At 51.2% G+C, this 15,465-nt stretch overlaps 4 protein-coding genes across 4 annotated transcripts; 2 read left to right on the top strand and 2 right to left on the bottom strand.

Annotated features, from left to right (window-relative positions):
- Positions 1-245: 245 nt before the first annotated feature.
- Positions 246-1,427, top strand: PHYSODRAFT_285087 (hypothetical protein; the record flags this gene model as incomplete). The annotated part of the gene is made up of 1 exon (XM_009522472.1): positions 246-1,427. One exon carries the CDS (start codon positions 246-248, stop codon positions 1,425-1,427), a length of 1,182 nt encoding a protein of 393 aa, XP_009520767.1.
- Positions 1,428-1,725: 298 nt separating this feature from the next.
- Positions 1,726-2,475, bottom strand: PHYSODRAFT_297130 (hypothetical protein; the record flags this gene model as incomplete). Its single annotated transcript, XM_009522473.1, has 1 exon — positions 1,726-2,475. The coding sequence occupies one exon, from the start codon at positions 2,473-2,475 to the stop codon at positions 1,726-1,728; it is 750 nt and encodes a 249-aa protein (XP_009520768.1).
- A 5,801-nt stretch (positions 2,476-8,276) lies between these two features.
- PHYSODRAFT_257820 (hypothetical protein) lies at positions 8,277-9,256 on the top strand (the record flags this gene model as incomplete). Its single annotated transcript, XM_009522474.1, has 3 exons — positions 8,277-8,857; positions 8,912-9,054; positions 9,129-9,256. The coding sequence occupies 3 exons, from the start codon at positions 8,277-8,279 to the stop codon at positions 9,254-9,256; spliced, it is 852 nt and encodes a 283-aa protein (XP_009520769.1).
- A 4,424-nt stretch (positions 9,257-13,680) lies between these two features.
- On the bottom strand, positions 13,681-14,037 carry PHYSODRAFT_326492 (hypothetical protein; the record flags this gene model as incomplete). Its single annotated transcript, XM_009522475.1, has 1 exon — positions 13,681-14,037. One exon carries the CDS (start codon positions 14,035-14,037, stop codon positions 13,681-13,683), a length of 357 nt encoding a protein of 118 aa, XP_009520770.1.
- Between the last annotated feature and the right edge of the window lie 1,428 nt (positions 14,038-15,465).

The raw sequence follows: 15,465 nt of genomic DNA on the forward strand, positions 1-15,465 counted from the left end.
CACATCCAACGTGGAAAAGAGGCTTGTGGCGATTAACAAGCTGTTAATACATTTCTGTAGGCGTGTTCAAGGTGTGAGCTCCCAGACATCTGCGCTGTCCGAACGGACTCGACGTGTGATCTGTTCCCAGTTCTGCAGCGGGCGGCGGGCTAGCCAAACTTCGCGAGCGACGTGCGTGTACATTGCACGATCTCATTCTACAATTTACCGCCTGCCCAAGCAACCTACAGCAGCCTACTGTATCCATGAAGATCTACCACATCATCGCCCTTGCTGCGGCTGTTGTCGCGTCGACTGCCGCCCCTACCAACGCTGAATATGGCGTGATGACCCAAGGCCAGAACCCCCTTGTGAACCGACGACTGGGGGCTGGCAGTCTCCGCGGCTCGACCAAGCAGGAAGAGCAGCAGCTGCAGAACTCGGACAGCTTCAGCCAGAGCGACGAGTCTGATCAGTCGGACGAGGACGACGACTCGGAGAGTGGCAGCGGCAACGATGACGGCGACGACGCTAAGCAAGAAGACGACAAGGAAGACAAGGAAGTTGCCAAGAAGGGCGAGAAAGAGAAGAAGGAAGATGAGAAAGAAAAGAATGGCGGTCACGAGGACAAGGGTGGCAAGAAGAAGGATGGAGAGGACAATGGGGACGATGAGGACAAGGATGGTAAAAAGAAGAAGGACAAGGAGGAGGAGGAGGGGGATGATGAGAAGGATGACAAGAAAGAAAAAGATGACAAAGAAGAGAAGGATGGCGAGAAGGACGACAAGAAGAAGAAGGATGGCAAGGAAGACAAGGATGACGAGAAGGAGAAGGATGACAAGAAATACACCGATGACAAGAAGGAGAAAAGTGAGAAAAGTGAGAAAAAGGAGAAGGGTGACAAGAAGGAGAATGAAGACGAGGAAGAGAAGGAAGGCAAGGGAAAGAAGCATAGTGAGAAAGAGAACGATGACGATAAGGAGAAGGATGATAAGAAGGAGAAGGAAGACGAGAAAGAGAACGATGACAAGAAGGATGTCAAGCAAGACAAAGATGAAAAGGACGGACATGAGAAGAAGGAGAAGGACGGACACGAAAAGAAGGAAAAGGACGGACATGAGAAGAAGGAGAAGGAGGACAAGGGTGGGGAGAGTGCCGACGGCAACGACAAGGGTGACGACAATGACGAAGAGAAGAAGAATGAAAAAGAGAACAACGAAGATGGTTCAAAGGATGAAAAGGAGGGGAATGACGACGAGAAGGATCACAAGGGTGGAGAAGACCAAAAGAACGAGAGCGATGAAAAGGAGAAGGGCGACAACGAAGAGAAGGGGGGCGAGAGCCAAGAGGGCGACAAGCATGCTGGCAAGAAGAGCGAACACGAGGCGGATGACGAAAAGAAGAACGACGAGCAGAGCCAGGAGCAGGCCCAGCAGGAGCAGTCATGAGTGTAGTGACTTCGTGAGTCTCTTCTTGGTGTGTAATGCGTTTAGATCAACAATTCAACGTGAACAGTTAAAGAGATTCCTCTTGTGTCTCTGTCTGCGGTTTACACAAACACATAGAGCACAGCTTTTAGCACGAAATGGCGCTTCACATTAACTGGGGGCAACCCTCAAGGTTGAAAACTCAAAGATCTAAGACAACGCTACTGAAAGAAGATGGGGATCGAGTCCCGCCACGGTTCAGGCAGTTTGGGTGCTAGGGGTACGGTGGGCCCTGCCTGCTTGCCTGAACGGGCTCGAGTTACTGGCGAAGATTCTGCGCGGCCGAGCTGAGGGTGGTGGAAGTCGACGCGCCCGCTTTCGTCGCAGGGTCAGCGGTGGCAGCAGCGGACACGCCCGTCTTGATCGTCGATGGGTCCGCGGTGCCCGAAGTTTGCGCCGTCTGAGAAGTGGTCGAGTCTGCAGCGCTGGAAGTCGGCGTCGCCTGGGTTGAGGCGGTCGAAGTTGCAGTTGAAGTCACCGCGCCGCTCGCTGTGGCCGACGTACCAGTCGCAGCTGATGGGGTGCTGCTCGTGGTTGTCACGCTGTTGGACGCACCAGTCGCCGAGGTGGACGCTTGAGTGCCTGAAGTGGTGGAGACTCCGTTCGATGATGGAGGACACGGAGTCGCAGCGCCGGTGGACGTCGCTCCGCCTGAGACGGAGGTGCCCGTGCTCAGGCCACCACTAGCGAGTCCGCCGCTCAAACCGCTCGTCAACCCACTGGACACGATCGAAGACGTGTCGTCATCGCACGGAGCGTCCGCGGTGGTGGCTAAGCCGTTGCTCGTGAGGCCGCTAGCCAACCCGCTGAATAGGCCACCAGAGAGGATCGAGGACGTGTCTTCATCGCACGGCGTATCCACCGTGCCACCGAGCAAGGTCGTGCTCGTGTCGGTCGAATCGCAGCCGTTGCCCGTGAGCAACTCGGTGAGGCAGGCGTCCGAGGACGGGAGGAGGATACCGGCACAGGCGACGGCTAAGACGAGCTGGACGATGAAGCGAGCGAGCATCTTGGTACTTGTTTGGGAAGCGTGCAGCTTTTGTTGTGGGTTGCAGGAGACAAATTGCAAAGTGGACAAGTACAGCAACAAGTCCTCGCCTCCGCTGATGCTCGATCTTCGTGTGCTCAATGCAAAGACAGCAAGCTTCATACCTTTCACGAATCGAGGAAGACGTGCGTGTAAGATCTCCTACGACTAGCGCTAAAGTGATGCTCTTGTGAGCCGGAGTCGACGTGTGTGATGACCACCCCATTCGTTACCAATCGGCGTACTTCCTACGCGGATGGACTACTGCGCTGCCTCTAAATGAACACCAGCATCAGTGCAATGAACCGAGAACCAAGTTCTCGTTTTCCTTCAATGGATGCTTATACTATCACATGGGCGTTGACGAAAAGGACCACATACGTGAATATTTGCGCTTGGCTTCTCCTCTACGGACTTTGTTGTTACCAGGCACAACGTTTTGAGTCTCAAAAGTTAGTGTGCTGCTGTCTGAACCGCGTCGAGGCAGGTGAATTCAAACCCCTCCTTTGCTACGATAAACGCATTTTACACCGCCTTGTAAGGTTCCAGCTTGTATCTGGTTTCGCGTGGCGTCGGCACCGGGGTGAAGTGTCTTGGGGGGGGGGGGTCCTCAGACAGAATTTCAGCGGATATGTACGTTTTGGCGGATTACAAAATGGCAGGACTATTGACGTTAGTCCTGCTTCAACCAGGATCCGGCGAGATCTAGAGTTGGCACTCTCATCCGCGGACTAAGGATGATATAGTGTAGAGCAAGCTTCGCCAGGCGAAACAGGAGGTTAGATATTAATCGGGTCGTCTGCGGGTCTGGTAAGGCCGAGGGTCGGGCTTGTATATTTCGCTGGTCTTTCTCTGGTCAGTCTGATCAGTAGCCCGGCCCGTAAAATATTCATAAAATACTGCGCATAATACAATGCGGTAAAGGACCACAGCGAGTGGCTGTCATCTTGCAAGACTTCTCTGGCCCACTTAAGAAACAACATTCGGCATTAACCTCAATTTGATGTGGACCACATGTCACATATGATTGGGTATAATCAACTGTTTCAGCTTACTATTGGCCAAAATAAATGGGTCCGCGCATGTCGAGATAATCGCGTAGAAAAACCTCAAAACTGTAGCCCTTCTAACTCGTCTCCAACAGGCGCTACAACATCGACAACCAAACATAAGGGTAAAGCAGTCACTCGCGATCACGGTGATATTTTATTTTCTAATATCGCTAATTTTTGACGGCACCTCGCTAAAAAACCTAATGTTGCCTAAAACGGACTTCAGATAAAAGGCTGTTTCTCTTTTCTTTCTGCTGCTAGATTTTTTTAAATCATAGTGTGAAACGGAGCAAATGCGCAGCTTTCGGTTGAGGTATTGCGAGTCGCCAAACGATTTTTTTGTAAATAGTTATGTCCAGAAAACCGAAGTGTTGTTTCTTATGTGGGCCAGAGAAGTATAGCAAATTCACCTGAGGAGTTGGTTGTATGTAAAATTAAGAACTGAATAGATTGATCGAGTATTAGTAGGACACTCGCCCGTTGGCTCTCGCCTGCGGACTTAGCGACGGCACTTCGGGGGGCCCGCCCCTCTCTCGCTTTGCTCGGGGAGCGCCGCTCCGCCTGCCCCACCCCCTCGTGCCTTACGCTAAGTCCTCGGCTCGGCAGGCGCGGTGTCTAGGGAAAAAAGTATCAGGTTGCAGCGCTCGCCTTCGCTCGCTTGCGCAGACACGCCCCAGCCTGATCGGCGGGTGTTCGTGACCGGTGAACGCATTGAGTGAGCCTCGCGGTCGCATTCGCTCGCCCTCGGCCGTATTCCTCTAAACGTGAGGCATCTGCCTGGGTTGGCTGCATCCACGGTAGATAGTGGATACGCTACAGTTTATCTACTGCTAGATCAATGTAGTAAGTCGCCAAGGCTGACTAATCGATATTTCCTTGGTCGGGCATGAAAGGAATAATAACTTCGCTGTAAGATATTCACGGATCTGGATATGGGTCACACTGACCCTAGGCCTTACTAGACCCGCAGTAATAATCTACCGAATCAGGAAGCGTAGCAGGATACAGCACAGTATCATACATTCTGAAGCACACGAGCCGATCGCCGCCATCGACGTCGTTGGTGCCGTGCTCGTCTTGCTAGCGTGCCCAGCGTCGGGTTCATGATCAGCATGGAGAAGAACTGATAGTAGTCGTAGCCGCAGCCGATTTGCTCTGGATGGACACAGTAAAGCTGGACATGCGGCCCTGTATCCTACGAGGACAACCGCAGATCTAAGCGAAAGAATGAGTTGGTCATCAACTTGCTCGCTCGGAATAAGGCGAGCAAGCGGACAATTAACTTAAGACCAGACTCGTGTCTGGTTCGACTCGCACACGCCCAATTAACACCCTATCTATTGCTTCGCAAGAGGAACAGGACGAGGGGGAGGAGGAAAAGGATGAAGAAGAACAAAGCAAGAATAAAGGCTGGATAGTAGTTGAGTTTCACAGAATCGTGCTCAATGATTTTTGGGGTGCTTGCCCATTGCGAATTTGTAGTGCTTGATGAAAGACAGGCCGTTAGTCTGTTGTGAAACTAGGTCGTCTTCGACTTGGCTGGGAACACCAGTGGTATAAAACGCTGGTGATGGTACCGGTGCTAATTGCCATGATAAGGGAGAACTGTGGCCCGCGTGATTCAAGGGCGTGGCCCCGCAGGGGCCACGCCCATGAATATCGCGCGTGCCGCAGTTCACATTCTGAAGCTGATGCATGGGTCTGTTGACGTGCATTTCCTGCCTCCGTCTGCCTTGCTGAAAGTTGCCGTCGAACCTGCTCGGTCGACATCCTTCTGGCTGGTGTAGCACGAAGGTTGCGCCAGGTTACGCTTACGCGTCTAATTAATCCGTATTGAGCTGTCCACCCCCTCATTCTTCGGGTGTTCCCAGTATAAATCAACTCCTTACTCTGTTGACATACCAGCATGCTTTTATGCGAATTGTCGAGCGAGTAAGTAATTGCAGAAGGTTACTGCAGTAAGTACTACTAGTACCGTATTACGATTGTTGACGAGCCCTGTTCACGAGTCGCTAGCAAGATCGAGGCTCCTACGCCAAAGTAAGGACCAATTGATCTGTTAACGAGCCGACTTGACGATTGCTGGTCCTTTGGAGGTGTAGCTCAACGATATTCGCTTTACTCACGAAATGGCAACTTACCATTGCGTGAGTAAAGCGAAACAGCTTACTGTGATAAGTAAGTGTTCTATGCTGCAGAAACGTACTGCCTCGTGGTTGATCATGCACTTTGAAGTACAGGGGGGACGGGTCAGATCGAGCAAACCCACAGGCAAAGCAAGCGAGGTGACTTCTGCCGCGACAACGATGGGAAGCCTAGCCATTCAGTAAGTACAACGAGGAGAAGTCCAAGCCAAGTGCCTGAAAACACATTACCGCTATACAAAGGCAGATCTCGATAAGCTGTCGGTCTAATTCAGTGAAGGACGAGCTAACTTAAGAAGCGCAGTCCGACGTGTGCGGGCAGGCGTCACGGCGGGGGTGTCCGGCAAAGGAGGGGTGTTCTACACCGAAATCTGGGGCGACGTAGGAGCAGGAGTCATCTGGCTCTAATAGTCACTAGAGCCACTAGAGTCTAGTGGCTCCTCAGGCGTCGGGGTAGGCTCCTCCTGCGTCGGAATTTCTAGTCGGAGTCGGAGTCGGCGTCGGCACTCTCTAGTGCAGGCGCGGGCAAGTGCCAAGTAGCCACGTAGATATATATATATATATATATATGTATATATATGTATATATATATACATATTCATAATCTACTAGAAAAGTTCCGATAGCAGACCAATGCTTGCTCCTGTCCGCACCATTAGACTTGCAAGCGTTTCGTTTGCTTTGTCATTGAAATGAAAGTCTCTCATGTCAATGGTCAAGACTAGTGACAGAATTACCAGGACTTAACTGATACGCTGCTCGGTGTGAAATAGCGCTATAATAGCGGATGATGTCACCGATCGGGTGACATTCATTCGTACTCCACAAAGTTTACATTCAGTTTACGGCTAAGTTGCCGATGCCAAAAAAAATAATACTTAGCACGCATGGTACGTGTTGCTTTGAGCAAAAAGACGCAGCACTTCCTGTTGTGCGTTGTCCTTGTGAGCCTTCCTTAGCGGTCTAGACTACCAGGGAAGGCTCCACGGTGGAGTGGTGGAGTTCACCCTTGCTGTAACCGATCCTCAGTATAAATACTTGCGTCATGACGTGAAAGCGGTCGAACGTCACTGACAAAAAGGCTCAATCTGTTCGCTGTCCGTGCTCAAATGGTTTCGGTGTTACCGCATCGCGCACTAAGCGATCTCTCTGGTGGACAGACATGAAAGCACTCAACGAATTGACTTAAATCGTGGGCGTGTTAATCCTGCACGAAGAAGCAAACACCACATACTGATGAAGAGACCTACAGTACAGACAATCCTCTTTGGAGTGATATCCCGAATAGGGATACCCTCTGATTAGCACTAATAAAGGCTCTCCCGATGACCTATGGAATACAAATTCAAGTCAAAACATCCTCTAACCTCCGGATAGTATTTAGTGATACGAGATTAGGCTTTATCACTATCCAGAGACCATTAACTATGTAAATGTCCATTTCGTAAAGCATGCCGGGCAAAGTTCCACCACAACGTGGGTCGCTTGCGACCATGAATGGACTCAGCTCCTCTTGGTTTGCGCACATATGATTAAGTTTGACACGTTTGTGATTCTGGAACGTGTATTTATCATATCAGCATGGGTGCTAGACTAGATTTCGCATTGTAGCTGCCTGTGCAGTCCGCCCAGTTCCATTTGAATAGTGTCACGCTTCGTGCCATATAGTTGTAAATATTATAGCATCCAGCACAACAAATACTTTATCTAGTGCTTTAACCACGTATCGAGTGCAATACAAGCTCCCAAGTACGCATTATCACTACGCTGGTACCTTGAAACGATATTGTACCGTCATTGTGGTACAGATTTAGATAGTGATGCCTCTGGATTGTGATAAAAAGTGGTCTGAGGCTATCAGTACGGAGAGGATCGTCTGTAAAATACGTTCGTCGTGACTGGAATTCGTTGCATACGTTGCACACAAGACGTCGCGCAGACTCTGGCAGAGGGGGAGATCCATTTCTAGGATGTGACATCCTCCCTCTGCGCGATCCGGGATGTGTTAACGTGCCACGTCTTACTCGGGTCGTTCGCTCGAACACCTTTGATGGTTTACATGTACAGTACTGGGCATACTTCCTAGCGTGGCTTCGTCACGGCCTTGCCTGCTCCTCGCGAGAATTAGTGCAACGTGCAGCGCCGTACAATGTACGGCGTACATTCAAGGCGATACGAATCGTCTATTATTAATAATTCCACTGTGCTGAACACTGCCGTAACTTCACTTTTTTTGGCTGCTTATGTTTTGGTGTCCGTCATCGATGTGCCTACGCCATTACATGAACCACAACAAGTACAGTGACAAAGACTGACGAATCCTCGCAGCAAAAGTATTCATTTGGATCTCTCGTTGCCTCGAAATATCGTCCGAGCGGTTGCGAAGTTGTGTTGCAACGTGGCAAGGGGAGTGATGTCGAAGATAGGATTGCGCTGTTCGAACACACGCAAATAATGGCCTGCCGATCTTCGGTCGGCGATGCCCCGAGGGCCTCGGTCAAGCTGACAGAGGTGCTCATTCGCTCATTCCGCAATTTGCCGAGCCAAGCACACCGCACTCAACCCACCCACCTCCAACTCAAGCACCATGAAGCTCTCGTACATCATCACTTTCGCCGCTGTGGTCGTCGCCTCGACCACCGCCCCCGCCACCGCCGCCACGGGTCTCACGGCCAGCAACCTCGCTGAGAAGCTGCAGGTCGGCCGTCAGCTGGGCGCCGGCGGTGGCCTCCGCGGCGCGAGCCAGGAGGGCGACCAGTCCCAGAACCAGAACCAGAACAAGCCCTCCACCGGCAACACCAGCCAGGACGATGGCAAGCAGCAGGGCCAGGATGACGGTGACAAGAAGAAGGACGATGGCGATAAGAAGGAGAAGAAGGATGACGGCGACCACAAGCAGGAGGAGAAGAAGGACGACAAGAAGGACGACGGTGACAAGAAGGACAACAAGGCTGACAAGGAGAAGAAGCAGCAGGAGAAGAAGGAGAAACAGGAGAAGAAGGAGCAGCAGAAGAAGGAGAAGGAGGACAAGAAGAAGAGCGACAACAAGGACAAGGACTGCTTCAAAGCATCGGCCGAGTACCTTGTTGGCTGTCGGAGTGTCTCCATTCATCGGCGGCCGGTTGCCCGAGGTTTGCTCGGTCATTTGAGTCGTCAGCACCGGCGATCGTGAGTTGTCGGCGCGGTCTTCAGACTCTTCCATGTCATCATACGCTGGCTCAGGGCCGTCCACATCATCCAGTTCGTCCGCGAGGTTGCGCGTGATGGGAGGCGCGTCGTCTTCCAACTCGCTCGCGAGACTGCGCGCCAGGGAGCGCGAGCCCCGCTGCGCCCCGCGGACATCACTGCATCTTTCGGAGTCTCGGGTGTCACCACCGCTGGCACAGGCGCCTTCTCCTCTATTCTTCATCTACCTCTTCATCTTTGGCGTCGGGTACAGTCATCGGCTCGTCGAAGCTGACGTTGCGCTCAGCTATCGGGTCAGGCTGCGGTGTGATCAAGACCGCCGTCGAGTCGTCACCGCGCGTTCCGCCGGACTTCATCGGAGTTGCTGGTACCGCGGATTGAGATCCTGTCGCCATCTTCTTCTTCTTCTTCTTTTTCTTCTTCTTCTTGGTTGTTGCTCGTAAAGTCAGTTGACCTGCTGTAACACGAGACACAGAAGTCACACCAATCCCGGGTCGCGGCACCAGTTGTCGTGTAGGAACACGCACTAAATTATATAATAGCACACTTTCCCCACCAACAACACCCACCAAGTCCCGATGACTCAATGGGCTTGTTAGGGTTAGAACCTGAAGGCCCAGGAACTTTCCCTTGCACCGGGTTGATGTTTCCTCTGTGCACCGTGTTTCCGCTTAGTCAACTGACGGAAACCCAGCGTCACCAGCCACGAGCAAAGGCTGACACGCTCTCACACACAATATAAACCTCGCAGGCCCTCAGGAAGGAAGGGTCCCAGCCAGTCACGGCTTGATACGAGGGTGCCGGAGCTATACTCCGACGGGAAGGATAAATGGAGTGCGCTCTCGCTCCTCCACTACACGGCGATGACTCGCCCTTCGTATACACGGCCACTTCTTCTCTTCTCTTGGCCTGACCACGGGTAAACGCACGCTACGATACTAGCAGGCGCGTCCACCGACAGTCATAATCCTACCAACAGGTTTATCCAATTGCTACGGGAACTCACCGATAGCCCGGACGTCTTCCTTGAGTGGTTGGGAGGAAAAGCTGTTCTGTTCTTGTCGCCCAAAGGGCTTATCTGTTCTATCTTCTCTTTCCTATGGTTCAATACAAATATCTAGTATAAACGCGTCCGTTTTGGATCTTCCCAAGTAACCACCGACCCTTCAGAGCCTCCTCGACGCCCCAAGAGGCCTCTCGATGACTCTATTGGACGATGAAGACTTGGAGCAGTCGCCGGGGCTCGAACGGTCGTCTTAAGTGCGGATCTCGGGTCAAAGTTCGCTGTAAGTTCGGATCGTACTTGAAGTCCTGGGTGTCGAACTTGGGTGTCGACGAGTCTTCGGCACCGGTCCAGAATGGCCAATCAGCATCCGCCGAACATTGCTGAACATGTCCCGACGACTCGGGTCGCCACTGAAGCTTGGTCGTCAGCTCGATTCTCGTTTACCGCCAAATCACTACACCACACCTGCCTCATTGTGAATTGTTAATTCAACTATCATTTCAGCAGCATGAAAAAAAATGCTTAAGTATCATAGCCCATGAAGACCGGGGTGCGTCGGGTTAGGACGTTAGTCCTAAGGCCTAATATGAGTCAAATTAGGTCCTCAAAAAAGTTAAGATTAGGACTTTCGCTTGTTTGACTTGATTAAAGTAAACTTGTACCACAAATTGTGCGATACGACGAAAACGTGGTACACTATAGTGAACTCAAGTTAACAGATATTTTTGTCCTGCGGAATGCCGTGTCCGATTGAGGTCAAGCATTCGTGCGGGGCAGCTAACACTTAATTCGCTCGCGCACAACCGAACGTGTGTTGGCGAATGAAACCATGACCTGCCAATTGATCAATAACAATGAGCTCCCCAAAGTCAGCAGTGCAAATACACTATATCTGGGTTTACACAGTATAGATCGGGGACTGAGACGATGAGGAGTCAGTAAGAACCACCAGCTTTGCTAAAGGGAGGAATTTAGAAGTGCTGTGGGGGCTTTTACGAAGGTCTGAGTATGAGATTATACTCAAGTAGCGGGGTTTCGCCCTTGTCAACCTTCAAGTGCACATGTAGCCATCGTATCCCGTTAGGACTTCTAAAAACTTCATATTAGGACTTTTGCCCGTCTAAGTACGAAAGTCCTAACCTGACGCACCCCGATCATGACTGTGCGTTGGGACCATTGAAACAGACATACTACTAATCGACCGCTCACAGCAATAACGACCCAGGATATTATTGTGGTTTTCAACTATTTTGCCGCCCGATTTGACGTGTTATCTCGGAGTCCGATTTATATAAAATGCACATGATCGGTTAGTCCAATTTAGCTATATCTGACCTGAGTTAGTAGCATAAGGCTCAAAGGGGAGGCATTCCAAGTTAGACATACCTCCCCACCTCTCATGACGCATTAGAACTGCAAGACATTGGGGACAATAGTACACTGTATATAGCCACTTCATAGCACTATGGCCATCTAAATCACCTGTGTGAACATCTACGGCCGCTACAACTTCGTGCCACGCCGATCTGAGAGGGCCCCAGACATGTTTTCGCGGCGGTCCCATTTGCCGGCAAAACGCGGCATTTCTGGCCCCTGCTTCGCAACTCGCAGCCCCCATACGCAAATCGGGCCAGATATACCTGCTAAATCGGAGCCCTCCAGCAAATCGGGCCCGATATATCGGATCTTGGACCACCCGATTTGCCAAAACGGATGAAAGCCACAATAATACTTATAAGCTTACTGGCATTATCCGATAGCACGATCCTGCACGATACCATCTGAGTATGTGAAGAAAAACTTTCTTGAAGTCACCTCGTCGAAGATCCAATGAAGGTAAACACGTTAAACAAAAAGCAAAGGCGATTTGGTACAGTACATCTATTAATAGGTATAAACATAGTGCGAAGGAGATTTTCATGCAGAGGAGAGGACTGAGTGTTGGAGTTGGATAGCGCGCATTTGCTCCCGATCAACCTCTGCAACCGCATCCCCTCAAACCGCCGCCTCACCACGACGAAACCGATCAACTAGGAATAGTTTAGGGTAACTCACTTACATGGCTGGAATGAAGTTTAGAAAAAGGAACTTGATAAACCGGTTTATCAACTTCGTCGGCGCGGGGTTTCACAGTTTGAAGGCGGTATATCGGTATTTGCTGTTCAAACCAATACTCTTGCAAAAACAGGAAGTGTAACGGATCGCAAACGGCTCAGCTTCGCTTCCTGGAGCTCCTATTGGCTCCTCGCGCAGATACCATTGGCTTCGGATAAAGCCGCACCCGTTCAGTAGGGTCCTGGAGGAAAGGTAAAGGCACGTACATGCAGCTTCCTCACTCTTGGCACCTTTTCCCGGCAGCGTCGTCTGCTCAGATTGAAAGGGACTTCGGCAACAGCGGGCAAATGGTGACTGCCCTGCGAGCTTCTACAAGCACGGCTAATAGCGACTTGGCTTGCTTCCTTCATCAAAACCGGTCATTTGTCGATGTGTGCCAGTCAAAGCTGAAAGCATCCGAAGTCGACGAACACATTCCAAGCAATGTCAAGATTAACCTGGAACCCGAGGTAGTGGAGCGAATGGAATGGAATCAACTGACACAAGCGTGCTTTACGACATCAAGCGCAAGCGCATTTGCTTCTGACAACAAGGAGGAGACGAAAGACTCAAGCTGGTAGTTTTAACGAGTAGGAGGCGAAAGACTCAAGCTGGTAGTTTAACTGCTTCATATATTCAAATATATTCACCTAGCATATTCGAAGTGGCTTTAGTAGTCAATTCCATGAGTTTGTCAAGTCCAGCATGTACAGGGATAAACATTACGAATACTGCAGCGCTTTTACCTTGGCTTGGTGTGATTTCTCCAGCGCACTTGCACGTTCGGCAGCGCGTAATGCTGTTTCGAGTGTCAGTTCGGCGCGGATTTGGTCTAGTCTCGATAGATTGGCCACGGCTTGCGGCTTCGAGGTTTGAGCTGCGGTTGGTTTACGCCTCACTTTACCTGCTCCAGCTCTAAGAACGCCTTTGGGGTGTAATGCTGGCTGATCGTTGCTGTAGGAAGTCTTGCGACCTTGTCGACCTGGGGAACTAGCTGTTTCATGATCCGATTTTGCCTCGTGCAGCGATTTCATTGCTGCTTCGATCGAGTTCCTGAATGAAGTCATCGCTTGATTCACCTCTGCCTTTATTCGGGAATACATAATATTCTCCATGTCTTGAAGAATACTCTGGTTCGAGACAACATCTTGCTGATTGTGGCCCTGTGTAGCCATCTCCGCACGAAGTTTCACAAATTTACGCTCCTGCTTGTGCTGCAGCTTGTTCAGTTTTGCGTCAAAACGCAGCTCCAACTCGCGAGCGCTATCAGCAACAAGTTTTTGAGCTCCACTGTCTAGCTTCTGTCTTTCAGCGCGCAACTGAGCAGAAATCAAATCAGCCACGCTGGAGTCACGCTGTTGAAGACGGTCATCGACATAGGCTTTCATTACCGCTGTCGCTTTATTATTCACCGCTGTACTGCACGACTCCATCGCTGTCTGAAAGAAGTGCTGCGTCCACGACTTCGTGCCCTCCACTTTGCACTCCAGGTCACTCATATGCGCCCGCATCTCGGTTCGTATCCTCTCTTCTGCAACCTCGACAGACTTACTACACTGTCTCGCCTGCACAGCTAATTGGCGCTCGACTTCTGCAACGTAATGTTCTCTCTCTGCACGAAGGTGAGCTTGAATATCGTTCTGCAGGCTGCGTGTCTGAACTTGAAGCTCTTCATTAAGTCGGCTGTGTGATGCTTGAATACCTTCTACCATCTGCTCATTCGGCGCTCGCTTTCTTGGCGGGTCTGGCTGACGTGCTCGTGTGTGTAGTTCAGTAGTTGCTGCGTCCGCATATCGAGCACCAGAGTTTGTTCTTCCGTCCTGCGTCTGGCCTCCTGCAGCTGAAGCTCCATGGCTTGACGCTCGATGCTTCCGTCCACCAGCACCAGCTCTTCTTGTACGGATAGGTGTTTCTGCTGATCCTTGATGGAAATGCTTCGGTTGCGCCTCACCACAGCACCATTTAAGCCAGCAGCGTGTGGTGGGTTTCCGCTTTGCAGAGCTTGATCATCGTCGTGGAGCTCACTTGTGTACGATACAAGAGGCGCGTATGAGTGCTGCATACTGCCTCGACTGGTGAGCAAGATGCAATGGCGTTCACGGTGCAGGGAAAGATATGTGCTCTGGTAAGGCCGCGCGCTTAACCGAGAAGTGCCCGACGTCTCACATCAAGGCTATCCAGCCAATGGGAGAAGACTCGTCGTTTCGTTCTCTCGAATAAGTTAAACCTTCGTTCGCTTCCTCCCGCTTAAGTTTTCATGCGTTTGAACCTTAAAACCTCAGGAACTGCACCGCAGTTCCTGATAAGTCTTCATACCAGCCATGCTCACTTAGACGTCAAAGTGCCAGGCTCCGAAATAAGTGCCTAAATGTACGCCACCAGGTCAAGTACCTGGGGCCTTCTCTCAGATAGCGCGCATTGAGTCAATCATTGAATTCCGTGCCCTTCCTTCCCCGGAGACGAAACCAAGCTTGGTACAGTAGGTACGTTGAAGTGTCATGCAAGGAAGCGAGCCAGTCACCACGGTCAATGGCGCTCCGTCAACGCAACGAGCCTTGCGCGCGGGGAAGATACCTTTGCGTCATGCGACGCCTGCTGGATGTTTGCTGCCCTGGCTTTCGCGATCGCGAGGTGATACGATGTGGGTGGGTGGAGAGAAGAAAGACGGTCTCACATAGTGCAACAAAATGCAACAGCAATGTGCGGTCCTCAAATCCCAAGCTCGAGGACAATTTTTACAGGAAAACGCAGAGAGGGCGTGCGCGCTGCGCGATGCCTTTACGGACTGCAATCAGCCGTCCAAATTGGACTCCAATGCGCTGTAATCCACTATTATAGCGACAGGAAGATTAACAACGCCGTGTGGCAGTGGCGACCGTGACTTGCGTCGCTTCATCTGCTTCCGCTGCGGCAGCAGTCGGCAACGCCAATTAATAATGGTGCGTTTCTGGCGTCCTGTTGGTGAGGAGGGCCACGCAACTTCAGACAGTGGCTGACACGTTGGCGGGTCTTGTGGACGGCCATATTAATAGAGACTGCAATGCAACGACAGACACGGACAGAAAAACGGAGACTAAAGTCCCATCTAAACCCCCATCCCCCTCCGGACATTATCACGCCGCACGCCACGGATCCAGCGACACTGAACTGGAGCTTTTCCCAAAACCAGTACCAGTCTGGGGTCCTAATCCCAGGACCAGCACCAGTCCCAAAACCAGCAGCAGTAGTAATCCGAAGTAGAGTGGACCACTTGCATTTGGGGCAGCGCGGTGTTGATCGAGAATCATGAGTGCGGCAACTGCGCATCGAGGTCGGTTCTCATCCACAGCTGAGCGTGGACGCGCAGAGTCACCTCACTCTGCACTGTAGCATCGCTGTCATGACCACTGGAGTCTTCATCTTGGTGGATTCTCACCTTCAGCCGAGCACGGCCGCTACACTGAATCGCTATCTTGATCTCTGGAGTCTAGATACAGTACATCGTACACGC

The sequence above is a fragment of the Phytophthora sojae genome, assembly GCF_000149755.1.
Source record: "Phytophthora sojae unplaced genomic scaffold PHYSOscaffold_2, whole genome shotgun sequence".
Lineage (NCBI taxonomy): Eukaryota > Oomycota > Peronosporomycetes > Peronosporales > Peronosporaceae > Phytophthora > Phytophthora sojae.